The sequence below is a fragment of the Schistocerca cancellata genome, chromosome 3 (genome assembly GCF_023864275.1).
Source record: "Schistocerca cancellata isolate TAMUIC-IGC-003103 chromosome 3, iqSchCanc2.1, whole genome shotgun sequence".
In the NCBI taxonomy this organism is placed as follows: domain Eukaryota; kingdom Metazoa; phylum Arthropoda; class Insecta; order Orthoptera; family Acrididae; genus Schistocerca; species Schistocerca cancellata.
The window spans coordinates 282,005,953-282,027,325 of record NC_064628.1 but is presented as its reverse complement, the minus strand read 5'-3'; the positions used below and the strand labels follow the sequence as shown (position 1 = coordinate 282,027,325).

Here is a 21,373-nt window from a genome sequence, read left to right as displayed (position 1 = left end):
GCGAGAAAGATGATTGTTTAAATGCCTCTGTGAGAGCTGTAATTATTCTTGTCTTTACTATATGTACAGGATCGATACGTCGGAGGCTGTAATATATTATTAGAGTCATCATTTAAAGCTGGTTCTTGAAATTTTGTAAGTTTTCTCGGAATAGTTTACGTCTATCTCTAAGAATCTACCAGTTAAACTTCTTCAGAAACCCTGTCACTCTCTCACACGGGTCAAGCAGACCTGGGACCATTCGTACTGCCTTCTCTGTGTACATTCAATATCCCCTGTCAGTCCTATTTGGTACGCTTCCCACTCACTTGAGCAGTATAATCAGATGGATCGCAAGCGTGATTTGTAAGCAACCTCCTTCGTAGACTGCCTGCATTTTCCTAGCATTATGCCAACAAACCGAAGTCTCCCACCTGCTTTACCTACGACTCAGCCTTTTGCGATCGTTTCATTTCATATCCACACAAAATGTTACACCCAGGTATTTTTATGAGTTGACCGATTCCAGATGTGATTCTTTGGTACTACAGTCACAAGACACTGCTTTTTTTCGTTTTGTAAAGTGCACTGTCTTACATTTCTAAACGTGTGAAGCAAGCTGCTAGTCTTTGCACTACTTCGAAAACTTATCAAGGTCTGACTGAACACCTGCGCAACTCCTTTCAGACAGTATTCCATTATAGATAAATGCATCATCTGCGGAAGGTCTGATATTACTATTAACATTGTCCTAGAGGTATTAATATACACGTGAACTACAAGGATCCCAACACACTTCCCTGGGGAACACTCGAAGTTACTTCGAGATCTGTCGATGACTCTTCATCGAAGATAACTGTTTTTTTTTTTTTTTTTTTTTTTTTTTTTTTTGCAGAGCAAGCGGAACATTCAAAGATAGTAATGAGTATAAACTAAAGGCATCGAGCCGAGCATCAAATCAACTCAAACTGCATTCAAATTCTAAAGTTCATCCAATGAACACAAGTTTTTATAAAGTAACAAAATTCATCTCGAGTGAAAAGGCAATTACTGATAGCCCTCGATGAGATGTCCATTAGCATTCAGGGTGACAAATATTTCTAAGTCACGAATTGGTACACATCAAAATAGTCCCGAGCTGGTGCACATCGAAATGTTTAGAAATCCCGAGAAAAACTTAAGCTCAAGCGACTCTCTCGCCGCTCAGATCTTAGCAGAACCAACCCAACGATCAAGTGACGAAGACCATGAACCCTGCTGACTGCCTATTTAAAACTTGGCCATGTGACCAACTGTTCTACTCAGCGTAGCAACTTACAACTTGAACACCATTCATAAGATTACATATAGTATAACAATTATCAATCTCAAATATATATATAACACATACTTTTAGATGATTTACCGACTGATATTGCATTATACAAATTTATACATAGCTAACTTACTGGACTTACATCACAAACAGAACTGCATCAGCCTGGTTAAACGAACGACTTTATTCAGCTTGGTGATGCATTCCTACGTTGTTGAAATTACAACTTACAAACATTACATCTAAGACTGGAAAAAATAGTATGAACACTTGTGTAACAGTAGTACCCTAAGGAAATCTGTCATATATTCCAGCCCCCTTGTGTTGACTCGAGATATTAGACGGGTAAGAATGCACTCACACCTGTTCATGTCTATATGATAGCGGACATATGCAGAACATATATAGGTGTTAAAAGTTCGTTATGCATGCTTTCCAAGATTCCAAAAGAGGCACGAATGTTAGGCCCCGATTTGAAAAAGCCTTAGTACCGAAAATGGCAGCCCTTATTGGTGTCGACAGAAGCACCGTTTCGATTGCAAGGACAGCCTATATCAGACATCTCTCAAGCACAAATATGACCAAAACTTGAAGCGAATTACGGTCAGAAACTGCAAAACAGCAGCGCTCCAAATAAAACTGGCTGTAGATGTGCATTAATTTCAGTTGTTATCGCGACTGAATTCATCATGCGCTATGTGGCGTAAGCTACGTGTCACAAACATTCACGGTAGAGCGGCTGTTTCAAAAACATAAATTAGACAATATTTTACCTTGAAAAAACTTCGAAATTGGTATCGAGAGGGTACAAATTGAACACGACATTAATGGGGAGAATGTCATCTGGTAAGATGAATCGTCGCCCACAATATATGCAACCAGTGGACATATTTACTTTTGGAGAATGCCTATTATATTGATTGTCCCCTCTTAATGAGAAACATGTCGATGATTCAGTGATGTTGTAAGGTGTGAAACTGCACAGTGACTTTATTGGTCTGCATGAGCTGGTGACAGATTGGGGTTATGGATATAAAACTGAGGCCCCTCTTAATTCAACGCAGCAAATTTTGCTCCTCAGTGAACTACCTGTACTTCAAGGGAATAGTGCTGTCATTCTCGTAGCTGGAACTGTCCTAGACTTATTTAGTTCACACGATAACGAAATAAAGCGCGTTGTGTGGCTCCGTCAATCCACTGATATGATTATAACTGAATGTTCCTGAGTCATTTTGGAGCACAAAGTGGACAGTTTATTTCCTCATCCAAGAATATTTATTTAATCAGCAAACTTCCTGTAGAAGTGAGTATGTATGCCTCGGAGCGTGTGCATGAGTTGTTCGTATCACACAGAATAAAAGATGTTATTCATTCCAAAAGAGGATCAATAGCCTCCTCATAAACATTTTGTATTTTTCTCAATTATTCATGCTGTTTTGACCAATCCCTGTAAATACAACCATACGTAAGTAATTTAAATTCAGTTACTGTTTTAGGAGGGGCTGACACATGGAATTTATCCCGTCTTTTTTAATGAACATGTACAGTCGATAGGTTGCCTGTGAATGGCTGCAATTGTTTTCTTAACTGGGCTATGCTGACGTGAAATTGGAGATCTTCCGCCAGGTTGTAGATACCAGTTGACTGATCAGAAATGCAACTGTTAAGAGCAGTGACGAATCGATTTCTTTGGCATTCATACAACACAGTCACCCATCACGACATCTGAAACCAAACTGATAATCAGGAAGGTTTATGGGCCTCTGTCGTTCGTGACACCTGCTTCTTCAAATTTCGTTGTCATCTGAATCATTCGACGATTCGCGAAGCCCGAAATTTTGTAACAATTTTCATGTAATCGTTTTCTTTCGTTTACTGTGGTTTTGCTCACATGCATTGAGCAATTTTATATTTCTCCACTGTTACGAATGAACGTTAACATATATGTTATTCGCGGCCTCTTGAATATTCTGTTCCCCAGCACTGCTTCGTTGAAACTGGGTGCACTCCACTTGGTGCTATCCACTAACATCAGCTAGTAGTATTGCACAGTGGCAGTCATCGTTGAATACACTTTTTGACGTCAGCTTCGTGTACATTAGCGAACATGACTACGCATTAAACGATTTCGATTTCGATTAAAGCATTCGACAGTTGTGTGCGAGGCACACAGGTTAGCTCTTCTGAATCTTATGTTTTTCTTCTACACACAAGAGCCAACACTTTTTCCCTGCGCGCCATTTCTTACATTGAGGCAGTCTAGGAGCTTGCATTTACCGCTCCCAGTACACTTCTTTATTAGGGGCCACAAAAAAGTCTACAGTTGTTACCACCCTTCTCCACTATACTTCTCAAGGGTCAAAATGTTAGTGACAGTGTTGCTGACTTCTTACCACAAAAAATACGAGTATTTTGAATCTAGGTGCTTTATGAAACTCCCGACATTTATATGCTTATCACGAATAAGAACAGACTGGATTCTTTCAGTTTCATAAGTAGTTAAACATTTTTACCTGGAGTTTTGTGATTTTCTATTATGAATCCTGTACCACTGGCACACGTTTCTTCGAAATTCTATTGCAGCTCACCCAAACATCCGCCTGTTCATCACTCAGGGTGGACTTCAAAGTTTCAACGAGGCTTCATACTACGGTGTCCCTCTCGTCGGAGTTCCCTTCTTTGGAGATCAGCAGTACAACGTAGCAAAAATGCTCAGATCAGGAATTGGAGTCAAAATAGATTTCTAGGCCATTACTAAGGATTCTATGTTGGAAGCCCTGCGGAAAATTCTGGAAGATCCGAGGTAAGTCACAACGTGTTCCATGAAGTGAATTCTGTCCTAACCAGCTGAATTAGATATACGTATCTAGTAGCATGTTTGCAGATGATCTGATGATTTGGGGGAATAAGGAGGAGGAAGTCCAAGAGCAGTTGGACGTATGGGAGCGAACAGTACAAGAATATGGGACGAAATTTAGCATAAGTAAGAGTGAGATGATTATCACAAGAAAGAAGGAGAGAGGAACAACGGGAATGACAATTGGTGGGGAATGATTGAGGAGAGTGGAGATTTTCAAGTACCTAGGAAGCCTGATACAGGAAGATGGAAAAAACGACAGAGAAATAAACGAGCAGGGGAGAAAAGCAGAAGCATGGCGGAAGAGTGTCAGAAGCCTGATATGGAGCAAGGGTGTACCCCAAATCAGTAAAAAGGTTATATACCGGTCATACTATGTCCCGATCCTGACATATGCATCAGAAACCTGGGTTATGAAAGGAAGAGAGAAAAGCAAAGTACAAGCTAGTGAGATGAAATTCTTGAGAAACAGTAATGGAATGACATAGACAGGTTAGAAATAAGAGGATCAGAGAGTTCATGAAAGTGGAACCACTACAGGAGGAGATAGAGAAATCAGGGCTGAGATGGTATGGACACGTTAAGAGAATGGAGAAGAAGAGGATACCCAGGAGGATACACGAGATGAAAACGAGCACACACCGGGAGACATATGGCTTAAAGGAGTAGAGGAATGCGTCCAGAAGAAAGGAGAAGACTGGACCAAGGTGAAGACAGAGAGATCGTGGCAAGAAAGAAGACGATGGAGAGGCCTATGTTCCATACAGGCCCTGCCAGAGGCTGTAAACGGTCCAACATGATGATGATGATGATCTAGTAGTGTGCAGCACCCATTTACCTTCTAATGAAGCCGATGATGCACCGGGCATGGACTCAACGAGACGCCTTACGGACGTATCGCAATCTATGACCACTCATCCGTCGCCCAGAACTCGAGGTCTATGCGGGTAAGAAAAACAGTACACGCCCTTCATTGCGAAGTCCCTTATCCGCAATCGTAAGTCCCTTAACAGCATCCGCAAGTCTTTTATTCGCATGCACATCTGTACTTGTGGATGATAACTTTTGCCAATAAATTTAATCCGATCTGTATGCCTGAGCTCTGAGGGCAGGCTTGCACTTGGCCTGAGTTTTCGTAAAAACGTAGAGCCCGATCATGACAACATTTTAATACAACATAGCATTTCATTTTCTTGATAGTTCCAAAGGTTACAGCCATCTGTCGTGCTACACTTCTCAATGCAATAAGCAACTGGCAGTTTTAAATATACACTCCTGGAAATGGAAAAAAGAACACATTGACACCGGTGTGTCAGACCCACCATACTTGCTCCGGACACTGCGAGAGGGCTGTACAAGCAATGATCACACGCACGGCACAGCGGACACACCAGGAACCGCGGTGTTGGCCGTCGAATGGCGCTAGCTGCGCAGCATTTGTGCACCGCCGCCGTCAGTGTCAGCCAGTTTGCCGTGGCATACGGAGCTCCATCGCAGTCTTTAACACTGGTAGCATGCCGCGACAGCGTGGACGTGAACCGTATGTGCAGTTGACGGACTTTGAGCGAGGGCGTATAGTGGGCATGCGGGAGGCCGGGTGGACGTACCGCCGAATTGCTCAACACGTGGGGCGTGAGGTCTCCACAGTACATCGATGTTGTCGCCAGTGGTCGGCGGAAGGTGCACGTGTCCGTCGACCTGGGACCGGACCGCAGCGACGCACGGATGCACGCCAAGACCGTAGGATCCTACGCAGTGCCGTAGGGGACCGCACCGCCACTTCCCAGCAAATTAGGGACACTGTTGCTCCTGGGGTATCGGCGAGGACCATTCGCAACCGTCTCCATGAAGCTGGGCTACGGTCCCGCACACCGTTAGGCCGTCTTCCGCTCACGCCCCAACATCGTGCAGCCCGCCTCCAATGGTGTCGCGACAGGCGTGAATGGAGGGACGACTGGAGACGTGTCGTCTTCAGCGATGAGAGTCGCTTCTGCCTTGGTGCCAATGATGGTCGTATGCGTGTTTGGCGCCGTGCAGGTGAGCGCCACAATCAGGACTGCATACGACCGAGGCACACAGGGCCAACACCCGGCATCATGGTGTGGGGAGCGATCTCCTACACTGGCCGTACACCACTGGTGATCGTCGAGGGGACACTGAATAGTGCACGGTACATCCAAACCGTCATCGAACCCATCGTTCTACCATTCCTAGACCGGCAAGGGAACTTGCTGTTCCAACAGGACAATGCACGTCCGCATGTATCCCGTGCCACCCAACGTGCTCTAGAAGGTGTAAGTCAACTACCCTGGCCAGCAAGATCTCCGGATCTGTCCCCCATTGAGCATGTTTGGGACTGGATGAAGCGTCGTCTCACGCGGTCTGCACGTCCAGCACGAACGCTGGTCCAACTGAGGCGCCAGGTGGAAATGGCATGGCAAGCCGTTCCACAGGACTACATCCAGCATCTCTACGATCGTCTCCATGGGAGAATAGCAGCCTGCATTGCTGCGAAAGGTGGATATACACTGTACTAGTGCCGACATTGTGCATGCTCTGTTGCCTGTGTCTATGTGCCTATGGTTCTGTCAGTGTGATCATGTGATGTATCTGACCCCAGGAATGTGTCAATAACGTTTCCCCTTCCTGGGACAATGAATTCACGGTGTTCTTATTTGAATTTCCAGGAGTGTATTTAAGAAAAATTTTGAGAGATTCACTGATTTTAAACTGTACTTTATTTTCGTCATATGTGAGGCAGCAAATGAAGTCAGGACAAAACGAAAGTTCCAAACGATTGAGTGTCCTACAACCGCCTTCATGTCGCTTTGTCGCAGCTTTCGGTAGTGGCATAAGGTACAGCTGTTACCGCAAAACAATTAGGAGTGACTCGGACACGACAGCTGCTGGAACGGTGGAATAGAATTTATTTGTAACTGTGAGGAAAAAAAGAAGGAAACTATATCGTCATCTTTATTCTTTGCAGATATCAACAACGCGTCTACCATGCCCAGCACACTATGTATTACAGTCAACATAGTGGCACTCCACCCCGAACATGCAATAATAGTGATCTAAAAAAATTACACTCTAAGACACATAAAAATAGAGACTTCACGAAGGAATTATCCGAATGGGACGGAAATTGGTGGATGTGATGTACATATACAGACAAATAGATATTGCAGGTGTACAAAGCAATAAGGCGTTGGTCCACCTCTGACCCTTATGCAAGCTGTTATTCGGCTTGCCGGTGACATAGAGTTGTTGGATGTCCTCTTGAGGGAAATCGTATCATATTATGATCAACTGGCGCGTTAGATCGTCCAAATCCCAAGCTGATTGGAGGGTCCTGCCATAATGCTCCAAACGTTCTGCTTGCCTTCGTGATTTTCAAACTCTACCGTGGCCAGCAAGGTCGCCAGATCTCTCCCAACTGAGAAAGTTTGGAGCGTTATGGGTAGGCCCCTCAAACTATCTCGGAATTTAGCAAAATAATGCCTGCCCGCACACAGCCGAAGTTTCTACTACTAGCCTTCGTGTTTCCCAAACCCTGCCTTGGCCAGCAAGGTCGCCGGATCCCTCTTCAATTGGGAACGTTTGGAGTGTTATGGGTAGCCCCTCCAACTATCTCGGGATTTTGACGATCTTACGCGTCGATTGGACAGAATTTGGCGCGTATCTATCAGGAGGACATCCAGCAACTCTGTCAAACAATATCAAGGCGAATAAGTGCTTACATAAGCGCAAGAGGTGGAGCAATGTGTTGTTGACTTGCTCAATTTCTTAAGCTCTTTCTATTGAATAAATTATCAAACTTTCCTGAAACTGTTGCTTGTCTGTACATGTACATCACAGCTACCGATTTCCGTTCCATTCAGATAATTCCTTTGTGGTGTCTTTTTTTGAGTCTGAGATTGTACTAAAATCGTTCAAATGTGTGTGAATTCGTAATGGAGCAAACTGCTGAGGTCATCGTTCCCTAGACTTACACACTATTTAAACTAACTTATACCAAGAACAACACACACACCCATGCCCGAGGGAGGACTCGAACCTCCTGCGAGAGGGGCCGCGCAATCCGTGACATGGCGCCTCTAACCGCACGGCCACTTCTCGCGGCGAGAGTATACTAATGTAGTTCGTATTGTATCATTAATAATGTCCGTTAACTTTTATCCGAATGTAATTATTACTGCGAATTTCCACATCCCCACAGAGCTCCACACATAATTCAAGAGTACTGATGGGAGCAGGTTTCACGGTGTGCACATCTCGTCTGGTAACGTCGATTATGTGCCCAGTACTGGCGTTAGGGCCTAATGGCCTGTCCTGACAAAGTGGCCCACCTCCACCGTCGACCGGGACGCTGCACGGTGCTCAGAGAGCGTATCTGGCGCCGCGGCCACTGCCCGCCGTCGCGGCTAACTGGTTATTTCGTGTTTTTTTTAAAAAAAATAAGTACCGTTTTGCCACACCGCGGCCGCAGCGCTGCGGTCGGCGCTCTGCGCATGCGCACTGGGTACCTACACCTGTTGTCTACGCACTAACGCCATTACAGACTGATTCTTCCTTGTTTATGTTGTGTACTGAGTGTTTGATGCCTCCGATAATCGTGAGTCCCGCTGACTGTGAAGTACGGGCTTTATAAGATTTCTTAGTGCTAAAGGCCTAAAAGCAATCGATATTCATCGTGAGATCTGCGCAGTTTACGGAGAAAACATTATGAGTGATGGAATGGTGAGAAAGTGGGTGAGAGCATTTAAAGATGGCCGCACAAATGTGCATGATGAACAACGGAGTGGGCGTCCTTCGGTCGTTAATGAAAGTTTGGTGCAGGAAGTGGACAATAAGGTGAGAGAAAACAGACGCTTTACAATTTCCTCCTTGCGGGATGACTTTCTTAATGTTTCTCGTAGTGTTTAGTATGGCACTGTGACCGACCACTTGAATTACCGAAAATTGTGCGCACGCTGGGTACCGAAAATGTTGACGCATATGCACAAAACTAAACGTTTAGACAGTGCATTGTCTTTCCTTGAGCGGTACCACAATGATGGTGATGATTTCTTAAGACAAATTGTTACGAGCAATGAAACATGGGTGGCCTACGTCACGCCAGAATCAGAGCAACAGTCCATGGAATGGCGGCATTCAGATTCAACCAGAAAAGTGAAGTTTAAGCAAACAATTTCTGCCCGGAAAATCATGTGCACAGTTTTTTGGGACAGAAAAGGAGTATTTCTTGTGGAATTTCTGCTTCGTAATGAGACAATCAATGCAGCAGCTTTCTGTAAGACATTGCACAATCTGCGCTGTTCAATTCAGAACAAAAGACGTGGCAAGTTGAGCAAGGGCATCGTTTCGCTGCAAGACAATGCCTGTCTGCATGTGGCGAATCAGACCAAAGATCTCATCAGAGCTTTTCGATGGGAAACTATAGATCATCCTCTGTACAGCTCTGAGCTTGCGCACAGTGACTACCATCTGTTCCTAAACTTGAAGAAACACCTGGGCAGTCAGCGTCTTCAAGATGATGACGAAGGCAAAACAGTGGTGATGCAGTGGTTAACAAGTCAGATGGCAGACTTCTATGAGGAGGGTATTCTAAAACTGGTACAACGTTATGACAAGTGCCTCAATATTGACAGAAATTATGTAGAAAAGTAGATTAAGGTACAGGCTTTCATGTAAAAATAAAATTATTGAGATACCGTATCTTACCACGTCTTTTTTTAGTTTAAAAATGTTACTTACTTTAAAAAAACACCTCGTAGCATGAGGAGTCACGAGACCACTCATATTTCATGTACGGCTTATCATATCGAAATGTAGATTTTGGCAAATAATAATAAGCAAACGGACTAATAGAAAGAGTTGAAAACAAGTAAGTCGTCAGGATGGAAACCCAATCTGTTTCACAGAGAATTCTTCGCCCTTAGCTCCATAATTAGCTTCTATTTATCGTGAATCTCTTCCTCAGTGGGAAACCCCAAGCGACTGAAAAAAAAGCGCAGATGACTCCCGTGTATAAGAAAAACAAGCACACAATATTACAGACTAATACCGTTAAAGTCAGTCATCATCATCATCATTTAAGACTGATTATGCCTTTCAGCATTCAGTCTGGAGCATAGTTCCCCTTATAAAATTCCTCCATGATCCCCTATTCAGTGCTAACATTGGTGCCTCTTCTGATGTTAAACCTATTACTTCAAAATCATTCTTAACTGAATCCAGGTACTTTCTCCTTGGTCTACCCCGACTCCTCCTACCCTCTACTGCTGAACCTATGAGTCTCTTGGATAACCTTGCTTCTCCCATGAGTGTAACATGACCCCACCATCTAAGCCTGTTCGCCCTGACTGCTATCTATAGAATTCATTCCCAGTTTTTCTTCGATTTCCTCATTGTGGACACCCTCCTGCCATTGTTCCCATCTACTAGTACCTGCAATCATCCTAGCTACTTTCATATCCGTAACCTCAACCTTATTGATAAGGTTACCTGAATCCACCCAGCTTTCGCTCCCATACAACAAAGTGGGTCGAAAGATTGAACGGTGCACAGATAACTTAGCCTTGGTACTGACTTCCTTCTTGCAGAAGAGAGTAGATCGTAGCTGAGCGCTCACTGCATTGGCTTTGCTACACCTCGCTTCCAGTTCTTTCACTATGTTGCCATCCCATGAGAATATGCATCCTAAGTACTTGAAACCATCCACCTGTTCTAACTTTGTTCCTTCTATTTGGCACTCAATCCGTTTATATCTCTTTCCCACTGACATTACTTTCGTTTTGGAGATGCTAATCTTCATACCATAGTCCTTACATTTCTGATCTAACTCTGAAATATTACTTTACAAACTTTCAATCGAATCTGCCATCACAACTAAGTCATCCGCATATGCGAGACTGCTTATTTTGTGTTCACATATCATAATCTCACCCAGGCAGTATATTGTTTTCAACATATGATCCATAAATAATATGAACAACAGTGGAGACAGGTTGCAGCCTTGTCTTACCCCTGAAACTACTCTGAACCATAAACTCAATTTACCGTCAACTCTAACTGCTGCCTGACTATCTATGTAAAGACCTTTAATTGCCTGCAAAAGTTTGCCTCCTATTCCATAATCTCGTAGAACAGACAATAACTTCCTTCTAGGAACCCGGTCATATGCCTTTTCTAGATCTATAAAGCATAGATACAATTCCCTGTTCCACTCCTAACACTTCTCCATTATTTGCTGTAAGCTCAAGATCTGGTCCTGACAACCTCTAAGAGGCCTAAACCCACACTGATTTTCATCCAATTTGTCCTCAAATAATACTCGCACTTTCCTTTCAACAATACCTGAGAAGATTTTACCCGCAATGCTACTTAAAGAGATACCTCTGTAGTTGTTACAGTCTTTTCTGTTTCCATGTTTAAGGATTGGTGTGATTACTGCTTTCGTCCAGTCTGATGGAACCTGTCCCGACTCCCACGCCATTTCAATTATCCTGTGTAGCCATTTAAGACCTGACATTCCACAGTATTTGATGAGTTCCAACTTAATTTCATCCACCCCAGCCGCTTTATTGCATTGAAATCTATTGAACATTTTTTCAACTTCCTCAAATGTGATCCTATTTCCATCATCATTCCTATCCCATTGTACATCGAAATATGAAACATTACTGATCGTATTTTCACCTACATTGAGCAACTCTTCAAAATATTCCCTCCATCTGCCCAAGGTATCAACAGGATTCACCAGCAGTTTTCCTGACCTGTCCAAAATACTTGTCATTTCCTTCTTACCTCCCTTCCGAAGACTGCTAATTATACTCCAGAATGGTTTTCCAGCAGCTTGATCCAAAGTCTCCAACCTGTTTCCAAAGTCTTCCCAAGATTTCCTCTTAGATGCTGCAATTATCTGTTTGGCTTTGTTTCTTTCTTCAACATAATTTTCTTTGTCTACCTGAGTTCTAGTATGTAGCCATTTTTGATACGCCTTCTTTTTCCTTTTACAGGCTGCCTTGACTGTGTCATTCCACCAAGCTGTTTGCTTCATCCTACCTTTACACACTACTGTTCCAAGACGTTCTTTAGCCACTTCTAGTACTGTGTCCCTGTACCTTGTCCATTCCTTTTCCAATGACTGTAATTGACCACATTCAATTAACTGGTACCTTTCTGAGATCACTGTTATGTACTTGTGCCTGATTTCCTTATCCTGAAGTTTCTTCACTCTTATCCTCCTACATATGGACCTGACCTCCTGCACTTTCGGCCTCACAATACCAATTTCACTGCAGATTAAATAGTGATCATTGTTATCAAAGAATCCCCTGAATAGTTCTTATGTTTAAAAAAGGAGTTTGTGATTACTAAGCCCATACTGGCACAGAAATCCAAGAGTTGTTTCCCGTTCCTGTTGGCCTCCATACCCTCTCCAAATTTACCCATATCCCTTTCATACCCTTCTGTTCGATTTCCAATCCTGGCATTAAAATCACCCATGAGCAGAACACTGTCCTTGTCCTTTACTCTAACAGCCACATCACTGAGTGCGTCATAAAAACTATCCATCTTATCTTGATCTGTCCCTTCACAATACGAATATACTGACACAATCCTAATTTTCTTGCTAGACACTGTCAAATCTATCCACATTAGTCATTTGTTTATGTATCTTATTGCAACTACACTGGGTTTCATTTATTTCCTGATGTTAAGCCCTACACCCCATTGTGCTATTCCTGCTTTGACTCCTGACAGGTAGACCTTGTATTCTCCCCCTTCCTCTTCTTTCTCACCCCTTACCCGAATGTGACCAACAACTAAAACGTCCAACCCCATCTTACTTGCAGCCTCTGCCAGCTCTACCTTATTCCCAGAGTAGCCCCCATTGATATTAACAGCTCCCCATCTCGTTACCATTCGTCTGCCGAGTCGTATCTTAGGAGTCCCTGGTTTGTCAATTAGAGGTGGGACTCCGTCACTTTCAAAGGTCCGAGGCATTTTGCTCTGATTGTTGCCAGCATCATATTTAAAGTACCAGGGAAGCAGGTTGCTAGCCTTACTTGTCCCGGGTCCCATTGGGTTTTACCACTAACGGTTGAGGGACTAACCGGTGGATTTGGTAGTCTTTGCCGTCTGAGCACAAAGGTGACCACGACTCAGAATATGTCCGAGATGCCCAGCCTTATTCCAAAGTAATTGGTATCCCGACTGTCAGGACCACTTACTTGGCCACTCATACGTTGCCTGTGGTTCATGAACTAGGACATGACAACAGGAACCCACACCATGAACCACCAAAGTCAGTATACAGAAAAATTATTGAGTGTATTCTGAATTAGAATATGATAAATTTTCTTGATAAAGAAAAGCTTCTACCCACAGATCAACTCGGATTTAGAAAGTATCGATCGTGAAAAACTCGTCTTTCACTTTTCTCTGTCGATATACTGCGAGCCACGAATGCAGAGCAACAGGCAGATTCTACATTGCTAGATTTACGGAAAGTGTTTAACACAGTGTCGCCCTGCAGACTGTTAACAGAGGTCCGAGCATACGGAATAGGTCCTCAAATATATGTGCGGCTCGCAAACTTTTGAAGTAGTAGAATATAGTACGTAGTTTTGGACGGCGAGTGTTGATCTGAGACGAAAGTATCGTCAGCACTGCCCCAAGGAAGTGCGATAGATCCGCTCCTTTTCTCTATATACACCTGTCAGCCAGAACACTATGACCACTGACCTACTACCGATATCAAGTCCAGGCGATAGCAGCGTCACCTGGCGAGAAATGACTTCTAACAAAATGGTTGGTTGGTTGGTTGGTTTGAGGATTAAAGGGACCAAACCACAGAGGCCATCGGTCCCTTGTTTCATAAAACACACAGAGCACAGTGAAACCATCCATTAGTCATTCGAAGCGCAAGATAAAAATTCCAGGGGAAGAAAATCCCCAAGGTCAATAATAAAGAAACATGGAAAACGGAGCACAGCAATAAAAACAACAAAGAGAAGAAAGGCAGAAAGAATTAAAACTGTACAGCAGAGGATCGTGGCTGACTGATCACGAAAATAATAGGATGAGCCAGCCACTCTGCAACACGTTAAAACCTCCAGCCTAAAAGAATAGGAGGGAGTCGAATTAAAACACAAAACTAAGTAAAAGATACAGCTCAAAAGAGGGTGAGGTAATAAAATTAAATGGACCTATAAAAGCCGGTTGCGCGAATAAAACTTAAAACCCGATCTGCCATAGAGACATTGTCACCTAAAAGAGATGATAAATCACCCTGGAGATTAAAAGCACGCCTGAGAGCGGTTAAAAGAGGACATTCCAACAACAGATGCGCTCAAATGGCTCTAAGCACTATGGATTTTAACATCTGAGGTCATCAGTCCTCTAGACCTAGAACTACCTAAACCTAACTAAGAACGAAAATCCTTCGGTAAGTTTCCATTTCAGTTGTTCACTTATTAAAAACTTAGTTACTGGGATTCCGCCAAAATTGGGACAGAATCAGCGGTTTATTTTTGTGTGAATTGTTTACTTTTCCTCATTCGAAGAAGTATCATCGTTTATGAGTAACGGCTGCATCTCTCTTGTTGACAGGTGTAATTGTACTTCTTTTGTGAAAACACAGTATAATTTGCACAAACGCACACTGCAGTAACTATTGCGACAGAATTCTGAAACATAGTACCTCGTTAAACAAGCAGTTGGCAACCAGTAGGTCAATAGCTTATGAAAAACCTCATTGTGTCGGTTTGCAGTAACATAACAGAAGAAATTTCATGTTTATTTTCATACTAGGAAATTCTCTTTTCACTAGCTGTCGATGACTTAAAAGATTACAGTTCTGGATTGAAAAAAATAAAATAAAACTGTAGCTTCTGCGACATCGCCGTAGATAATAAAGTTCTATGTGTTGACGATTTGGCGTAATACTGTCATCCATGTGTGCTGTAATTCGCCAAAATCTCGTTTCGATGTCTCAATGTGTTTAAGAGGTACGTAGGATGTTATGAATATTTCATTCTCTCGCGAGCCCGATCGGCAGTAAACGTGTTACATACATCCATTTTCTTGAGAATGGAGAAAGAAAAATTCATTACTTTAGTTAAATTTTATAGACAGCAACATATCGTGTAATATGCAATAAATGCAAAATCATTGCGACCCCTATTTTTAATCGGAAACTTTAACTCTTAGTTAAATGTATTACAATAAGTACGACCATTAGTGAAATAATGGCCTCTTCAGCATGAAGCTAACATATAAAGCTACAGGTAACGTAAAAATCTATTTCTTTACAGAATAGTTTCTGTGCAATCGTTTGCGCATCGGCACGAGCAAAGAATGTGTACGCGGCTCAATATGCGCAGGACAAGCGCGACATGTGCCGAAAGTGCACGCCGCGCTGTATCATGTATAACACACATCTCAGTTTGCACCTAGAGTTAGCATTGGTTCTTAGAGCCACGCCCGAGGGACTCGTTCGTTCGAATTTCAGATGTTGAACAGTCGTCTGACTGGAGGAGATTCCTCGTACCACAAAAAAGTTCGTCTTGTTCATTGGTCATTTTGGCCCCTTTCAATCTTTTCCTTCTTTGAATTCTGAGACGAGGCAGACTGGCTTGAGAACATAAGTTCCTGGATTACTGACGAGTAGAGTCGCAGCGGAGTCGTTGTGCTGGCGGTGATATGTCGTGCTAATTCCGGACGCACGTATATGGTGACTTTGTAGGTTCACAAAGCTCTCTGAAGGCAGTGCAGATGAAAATCTCCGATAAATTGTGCCAGACGTCCGGAGCGGTAAGCAGGAAATTTGTCTAGGCTGCTCGGGTTGCTGTGACAGAAATGATTGGACAGAGATGTCCGCCTCGCAGAAACTGACGACCATCATCGAACCTCGTCAAGATACCACTCACGATTAGGAAGGAGGTGACTAATTTGTGCTTCCAACTACAACATGAACTCTGCATCAAACCTCGAAGTTCACGCAGTATTCTGGAGGTCACATTATACAAATTACCCTTCCACAGAAATATATAATCCCTCACACTACTCGTCCCCGCTTTTTGACACTGTATGTTACGAGGAGAAACGTTAACACGATTGCAATTTGGAAATTAACGTCAGTTATTATTAAAAATACATTAACGTATGTATCAAATTTTACTATATACACATTCAACCTTAAGTTATGTCTTAACATAAATTTACGTGAAATTAAGGCACCTTAAGTAGTTGTCCCGTTAGAACGTATATTTGTATTACTTTCATTTTCATTAAAGAACCAGCCCGTGCCTATACAAGGGAAATATAAATGTCGACTGCCAGCCGGAGTGGCCGAGCGGTTCTAGGCGCTACAATCTGGAACCGTGCGACCGCTACGGTCGCAGGTTCGAATCCTGCCTCGGTTATGGATGTGTGTGATGTCCTTAGGTTAGTTAGGTTTAAGTACTTCTAAGTTCTAGGGGACTGATGACCTCAGAAGTTAAGTCCCATAGTGCTCAGAGCCATTTGAACCATAAATGTCGACTAAGTAATAAAAAATGATTTCAATTTTTCCTTGTACTTTGGTGAATTGATTATTGTGTGTTAATCTGTAAACTGCACCACTGAGCAACATCTTCTTTTGAGAAAACGTCTGTCGACACTTCATAAGCTTCTGTAAGCTTGGATGAGCTCTCTCAGTAGACTCGCCATAAACGAACAGAACACATGTCTCTTTTCTTGCAAAATGTACTATTGAAAACAATCACCTTCGTCGGCGTATGTAATCAGAAACATCCTTGGATGTCGGAGCCCAAAAGAGCACAAAACTTGCAGTAGCCTTATCTGTCGGCTGCTGCTTCGGGAAAATGATCGAATGAAATATATGTGACAAGTTAAAACTCAAAACCAGAACGGAATTCGGAAAGAGATACCTCCTTTCATGAGATGTACCTCACCAATTACGCGATCGGGATATATAGATATGGATACTTGTACATGAAACAAGACTGGAAGAAGTTACGTTTATAATGTTTTTCGGAATATGTTAGACAGGATTTCCCATTGGAGAAAACATGTAGTTAATATCTGCTGTAATTAAATACTGTTATGGACTGACTCTAAGCTTCAACTTGTCATTTACCCTTCCCTTTTCCTACACGACTCAGATAATGTTCTCTGCGTTTTTTCACTCAAATTTTGAACAAGTTCGTCCCTGCCTGATCGCGTACGTCATCCTGTACGTACAAAAACATGCGATATAAATGTTTCACATTCTCTCCATAAACTGCATACATTTCATTGAGAAAGTATACCGATTCCTTTTTTCCTTCACACTGTGTATGAATCACTGCCATTACTTCACAGTCAGTTGAGATTTGTGATTGCTGATGCCATTATGAACATTTCGCACACAGTACACGACAATGTAACTTCTTCCTCAGTTACAATACTGGAATACACGCTGCCGCGCTGCACATTGGCGTACACAGCATGTTGATTTCCTTTCGTAGTTGCACTTGTACACAGTACAAAGATAACTATCCACCAAAACGCACTTAAAAACACATGATCAAGATAGTTTTTGATAGACTACAGTCTGATTTAAATTAGTTGTCTGATGTTTAATGTCGACAGTTAAGAAATTGTCACGAGTCCAAGCAGCAACTCACGGCACTTCCCTATCATTGTCGACAGAAAATCTCCGTAAAGCTTCTATGTCTCACAAAAGTCTAGTAAAAAACTGAAATTCAAGTATGGTATAGATCTCTATGAGTAGCCGAGGTCGCTGGCGCGTACTAGAGCGGTGACAATCCTGGTGGTGGATGAAATTTTCACTTCCAGTATTTTCCCGGCAAGGGGAAAAGTGGTGGTGGTGTAATGTTCCTGCTCACCAGTCCTTAAGCCAAAGTCCTGGATTCAGTTCCAAACCTCCGCGCAGTGTCTCATGAAGTGGAGGGCATGTGACACTTCTTGGTGATTCGTCCGTTGGATAGGGACGTTAAGCCCGGTGCTTTCCGTGAGAGGAAGACTGTGTGCTGGCCACTGGGTTGCACCTTCTTCCACTTCATGCACACGACACAGATACAGACTTAACACTTTATAACAGGTCGGAGGCAGGCAACGGCAAACCACCTCCACTAGCACACTGCCATGGGTGGTTTCTGCATCTGCTCGCCTACGCTCATATCCCGAGTATGGGGCTTTGCACTACAGAGATCTCTGTTGTTGTTGTGGCCTTCAGTCCTGAGACTGGTTTGATGCAGCTCTCCATGCTACTCTATCCTGTGCAAGCTTCTTCATCTCCCAGTACCTACTGCAGCATACATCCTTCTGAATCTGCTTACTGTATTCATCTCTTGGTCTCCCTCTTCGATTTTTATTCTCCACGCTGCCCTCCAATACTAAATTGGTGATCCCTCGATGTCTCAGAACATGTCCTACCAACCGATCCCTTCTTCTTGTCAAGTTATGCCACAAGCTCCTCTTCTCCCCAGTTCTATTCAATACTTCCCCATTAGTTACGTGATCTACCCATCTAATCTTCAGCAGTCTTCTGTAGCACCACATTTCAAAAGCTTCTATTCTCTTCTTGTCTAAACTATTTATCGTCCATGTTTCACTTCCATACATGGCTACACTCCATACGAATACTTTCAGAAACGACTTCCTGACATTTAAATCTATACTCGATGTTAACAAATTTTTCTTCTTCAGATACGCTTTCCTTGCCATTGCCAGTCTACATTTTATATCCTCTCTACTTCGACCATCATCAGTTATTTTGCTCCCCAAATAGCAAAACTCCTTTACTACTTTAAGTGTCTCATTTCCTAATCTAATTCCCTCAGCAACACCCGACTTAATTCGACTACATTCCATTATCCTCGTTTTGCTTTTGTTGATATTCTACTTGTACCCTCCTTTCAAGACACTGTCCATTCCGTTCAACTGCTCTTCCAAGTCCTTTGCTGTCTCTTTCTTCTTCTTATTTCTTCTCCATGGATTTTAATACCTACTCCGAACTTTTCTTTTGTTTCCTTTACTGCTTACTCAATATACAGATTGAATAACATCGGGGATAGGCTACAACCCTATCTCACTCCCTTCCCAGCCACTGCTTCCCTTTCATACCCCTCGACTCTTATAACTGCCATCTGCTTTCTGTACAAATTGTAAATAGCCTTTCGCTCCCTGTGTTTTACCCCTGCCACCTTCAGAATTTGAAAGAGAGTATTCCAATCAACATTGTCAAAAGCTTTCTCTAAGTCTACAAATGCTAGAAACGTAGGTTTGCCTTTCCTTAATCTTTCGTGTAAGATAAGTCGTAGGGTCAGTGTCTCTAAAGCTACTGAACTCTCTGAAATATTTTTTTCGTTGTTGGTCAAAATACAAATCGCAGCAAGGGGACACTCCGAAGTTGCATATCGGATTGCATTTGCTACGTATAAGCTTGGGTGTTTGCTTCTTTAGTTACCAATTTTTGGACTATTTAATACATAAAAAGTTTGATGTTTAAAAAAAACTACTATCTTCTGCAAATACATGTAAAAATTCTGAAATTCTTTATTTTAATTATGGAAGGAGTTACGTTCTTTCTTTAAATCAGCAAAGTTTTAGCGTCTGGAGAAGTTTGCAACTTGAGAACTGGCCGGCAGACACAATGCTTTGTGCAGCGCAAGCGGCGTGACTGTTGGAACTGACAGTGCCAGTTTCCTGTTAGTATATTATTGGGGGAAGCTGTCCATCATGCTAAGCTCTTAAATATCAAATATTTTAAATCTAGTCAGTCTTGGAATGATGCCGTTTCGCTGTTGCAGCTACCAGGAGAACATGAAGCACTTCTCCGCCATCTACCGGGAGCACCAGAGCACGTCCCTGGAGAGGGCGGTGTGGTGGGTGGAGTACGTGATCCGCCACCAGGGGGCCCCCCACCTGCGCAGCGCAGCCCTCGACCTGCACTGGTGGCAGCTGCTGCTGCTCGACGTCGTAGCCTTCATATTGGCTGTAGCGGCCTTGGCGGCGTTTCTCCTCTACAAGCTGAGTCGGTGGCTCTTCTCGTGGCTCACTCGACCCAGCAAACTAAAGAAACAGTGAAAGTGTCCCTGCATCACGTGTCAGAAATCTGACAGACACGTCTTGCATGCTGCAGTTGTATTTCGTAGGAGTGCTCCTATAATGTGCGCGACTTTCACCTCCTTAACAGACTCATCCCTGAAAGTTTAATGAGTGTCCTTGGAGCAAATCTAACTTCTATGGGGAAGTGATAAAAACGCTAGAACATACACGTCATGACAACCGGCTATTCATATGTTAGCTGCATGAAGTTCGACATAGGAAGAGCACGAGATCGTGATGATCGTCTCTAAGACTGCTCTCTGCAACAAAATCACGTCCTGCACTGGGTAACGAAAGTCAAGTTAATGTATGTTCATCAAACGCTACTTACTATATATTAAAGTGTTTGTCTTTTTCTGCAACTGATTAGGCTCTAGACACAGTAGTTACGCCCTTTTTAGTAGGATCCACTTGAGTTCAACAAACACATACCATATTACAAAAGAGGCAGTCTTTCTACTTATAATTACCTATTTCACTTTTTCTGTTTATCAGTAAATATATATGCTGCAGTTACCAGTCGAGTAAAATATACTCATTTTGCAAATACATTCTATATAGCAATCTGTACAGATAATAACAATTAAGTGTTTATTTACTGTCAAATGTTCTGAAATCGACGTCTTAACTTTAGAGAGTTGTCACTGCGGATTGTAGCTATTTTCCAAAACCTGATTCTGATATTCTTGGAACTGCTGTACTTGTCATAATAATTGATTTATTGTGATTGTTGATTTCAGATCCCTTTTGTAATTGTTAATGTTTCTATTTATGTACTGTTCCTGTAATGGGCTATAGTTAATAAAATTCACGTAAGAGGCTGCACAATTAATGAAATCTAGAGAGTTTTGAGAGCTTTAATAACTGTCAGTTGGTTTGATGGAGAGCTCGGGTTACTGTCTGGTGGCATACTTTGACGACAGTCATACTGGTAATCACCATGTTCTGGCAAAGATGTTTATTTATGTCCAGATTTGCAAGTTGCTTCTGCGTATCACACAGTCCACCGGCTGTTGTACTGTATCGAGCATAAACTAATACTCTTTTTGTTCTTGTGTAAATCAATGCTGCCTCCAATTTTACGTGAAAGCCATTTT

General features: G+C 42.7%; 1 protein-coding gene across 1 annotated transcript in view; it reads left to right on the top strand.

The window, feature by feature from the left end:
- Positions 1 to 20,606, top strand: part of LOC126176697 (UDP-glucosyltransferase 2-like) — a 70,327-nt gene extending 49,721 nt beyond the window's left edge. Inside the window, exons 5-6 of the mRNA XM_049923859.1 lie at positions 3,878 to 4,097; positions 19,979 to 20,606. Of these exons, the coding sequence (XP_049779816.1) occupies positions 3,878 to 4,041 (164 nt within the window). The 3' untranslated portion in view covers positions 4,042 to 4,097; positions 19,979 to 20,606. The remainder of the gene's footprint in view (positions 1 to 3,877; positions 4,098 to 19,978) is intronic.
- The last annotated feature ends 767 nt before the right edge of the window (positions 20,607 to 21,373 follow it).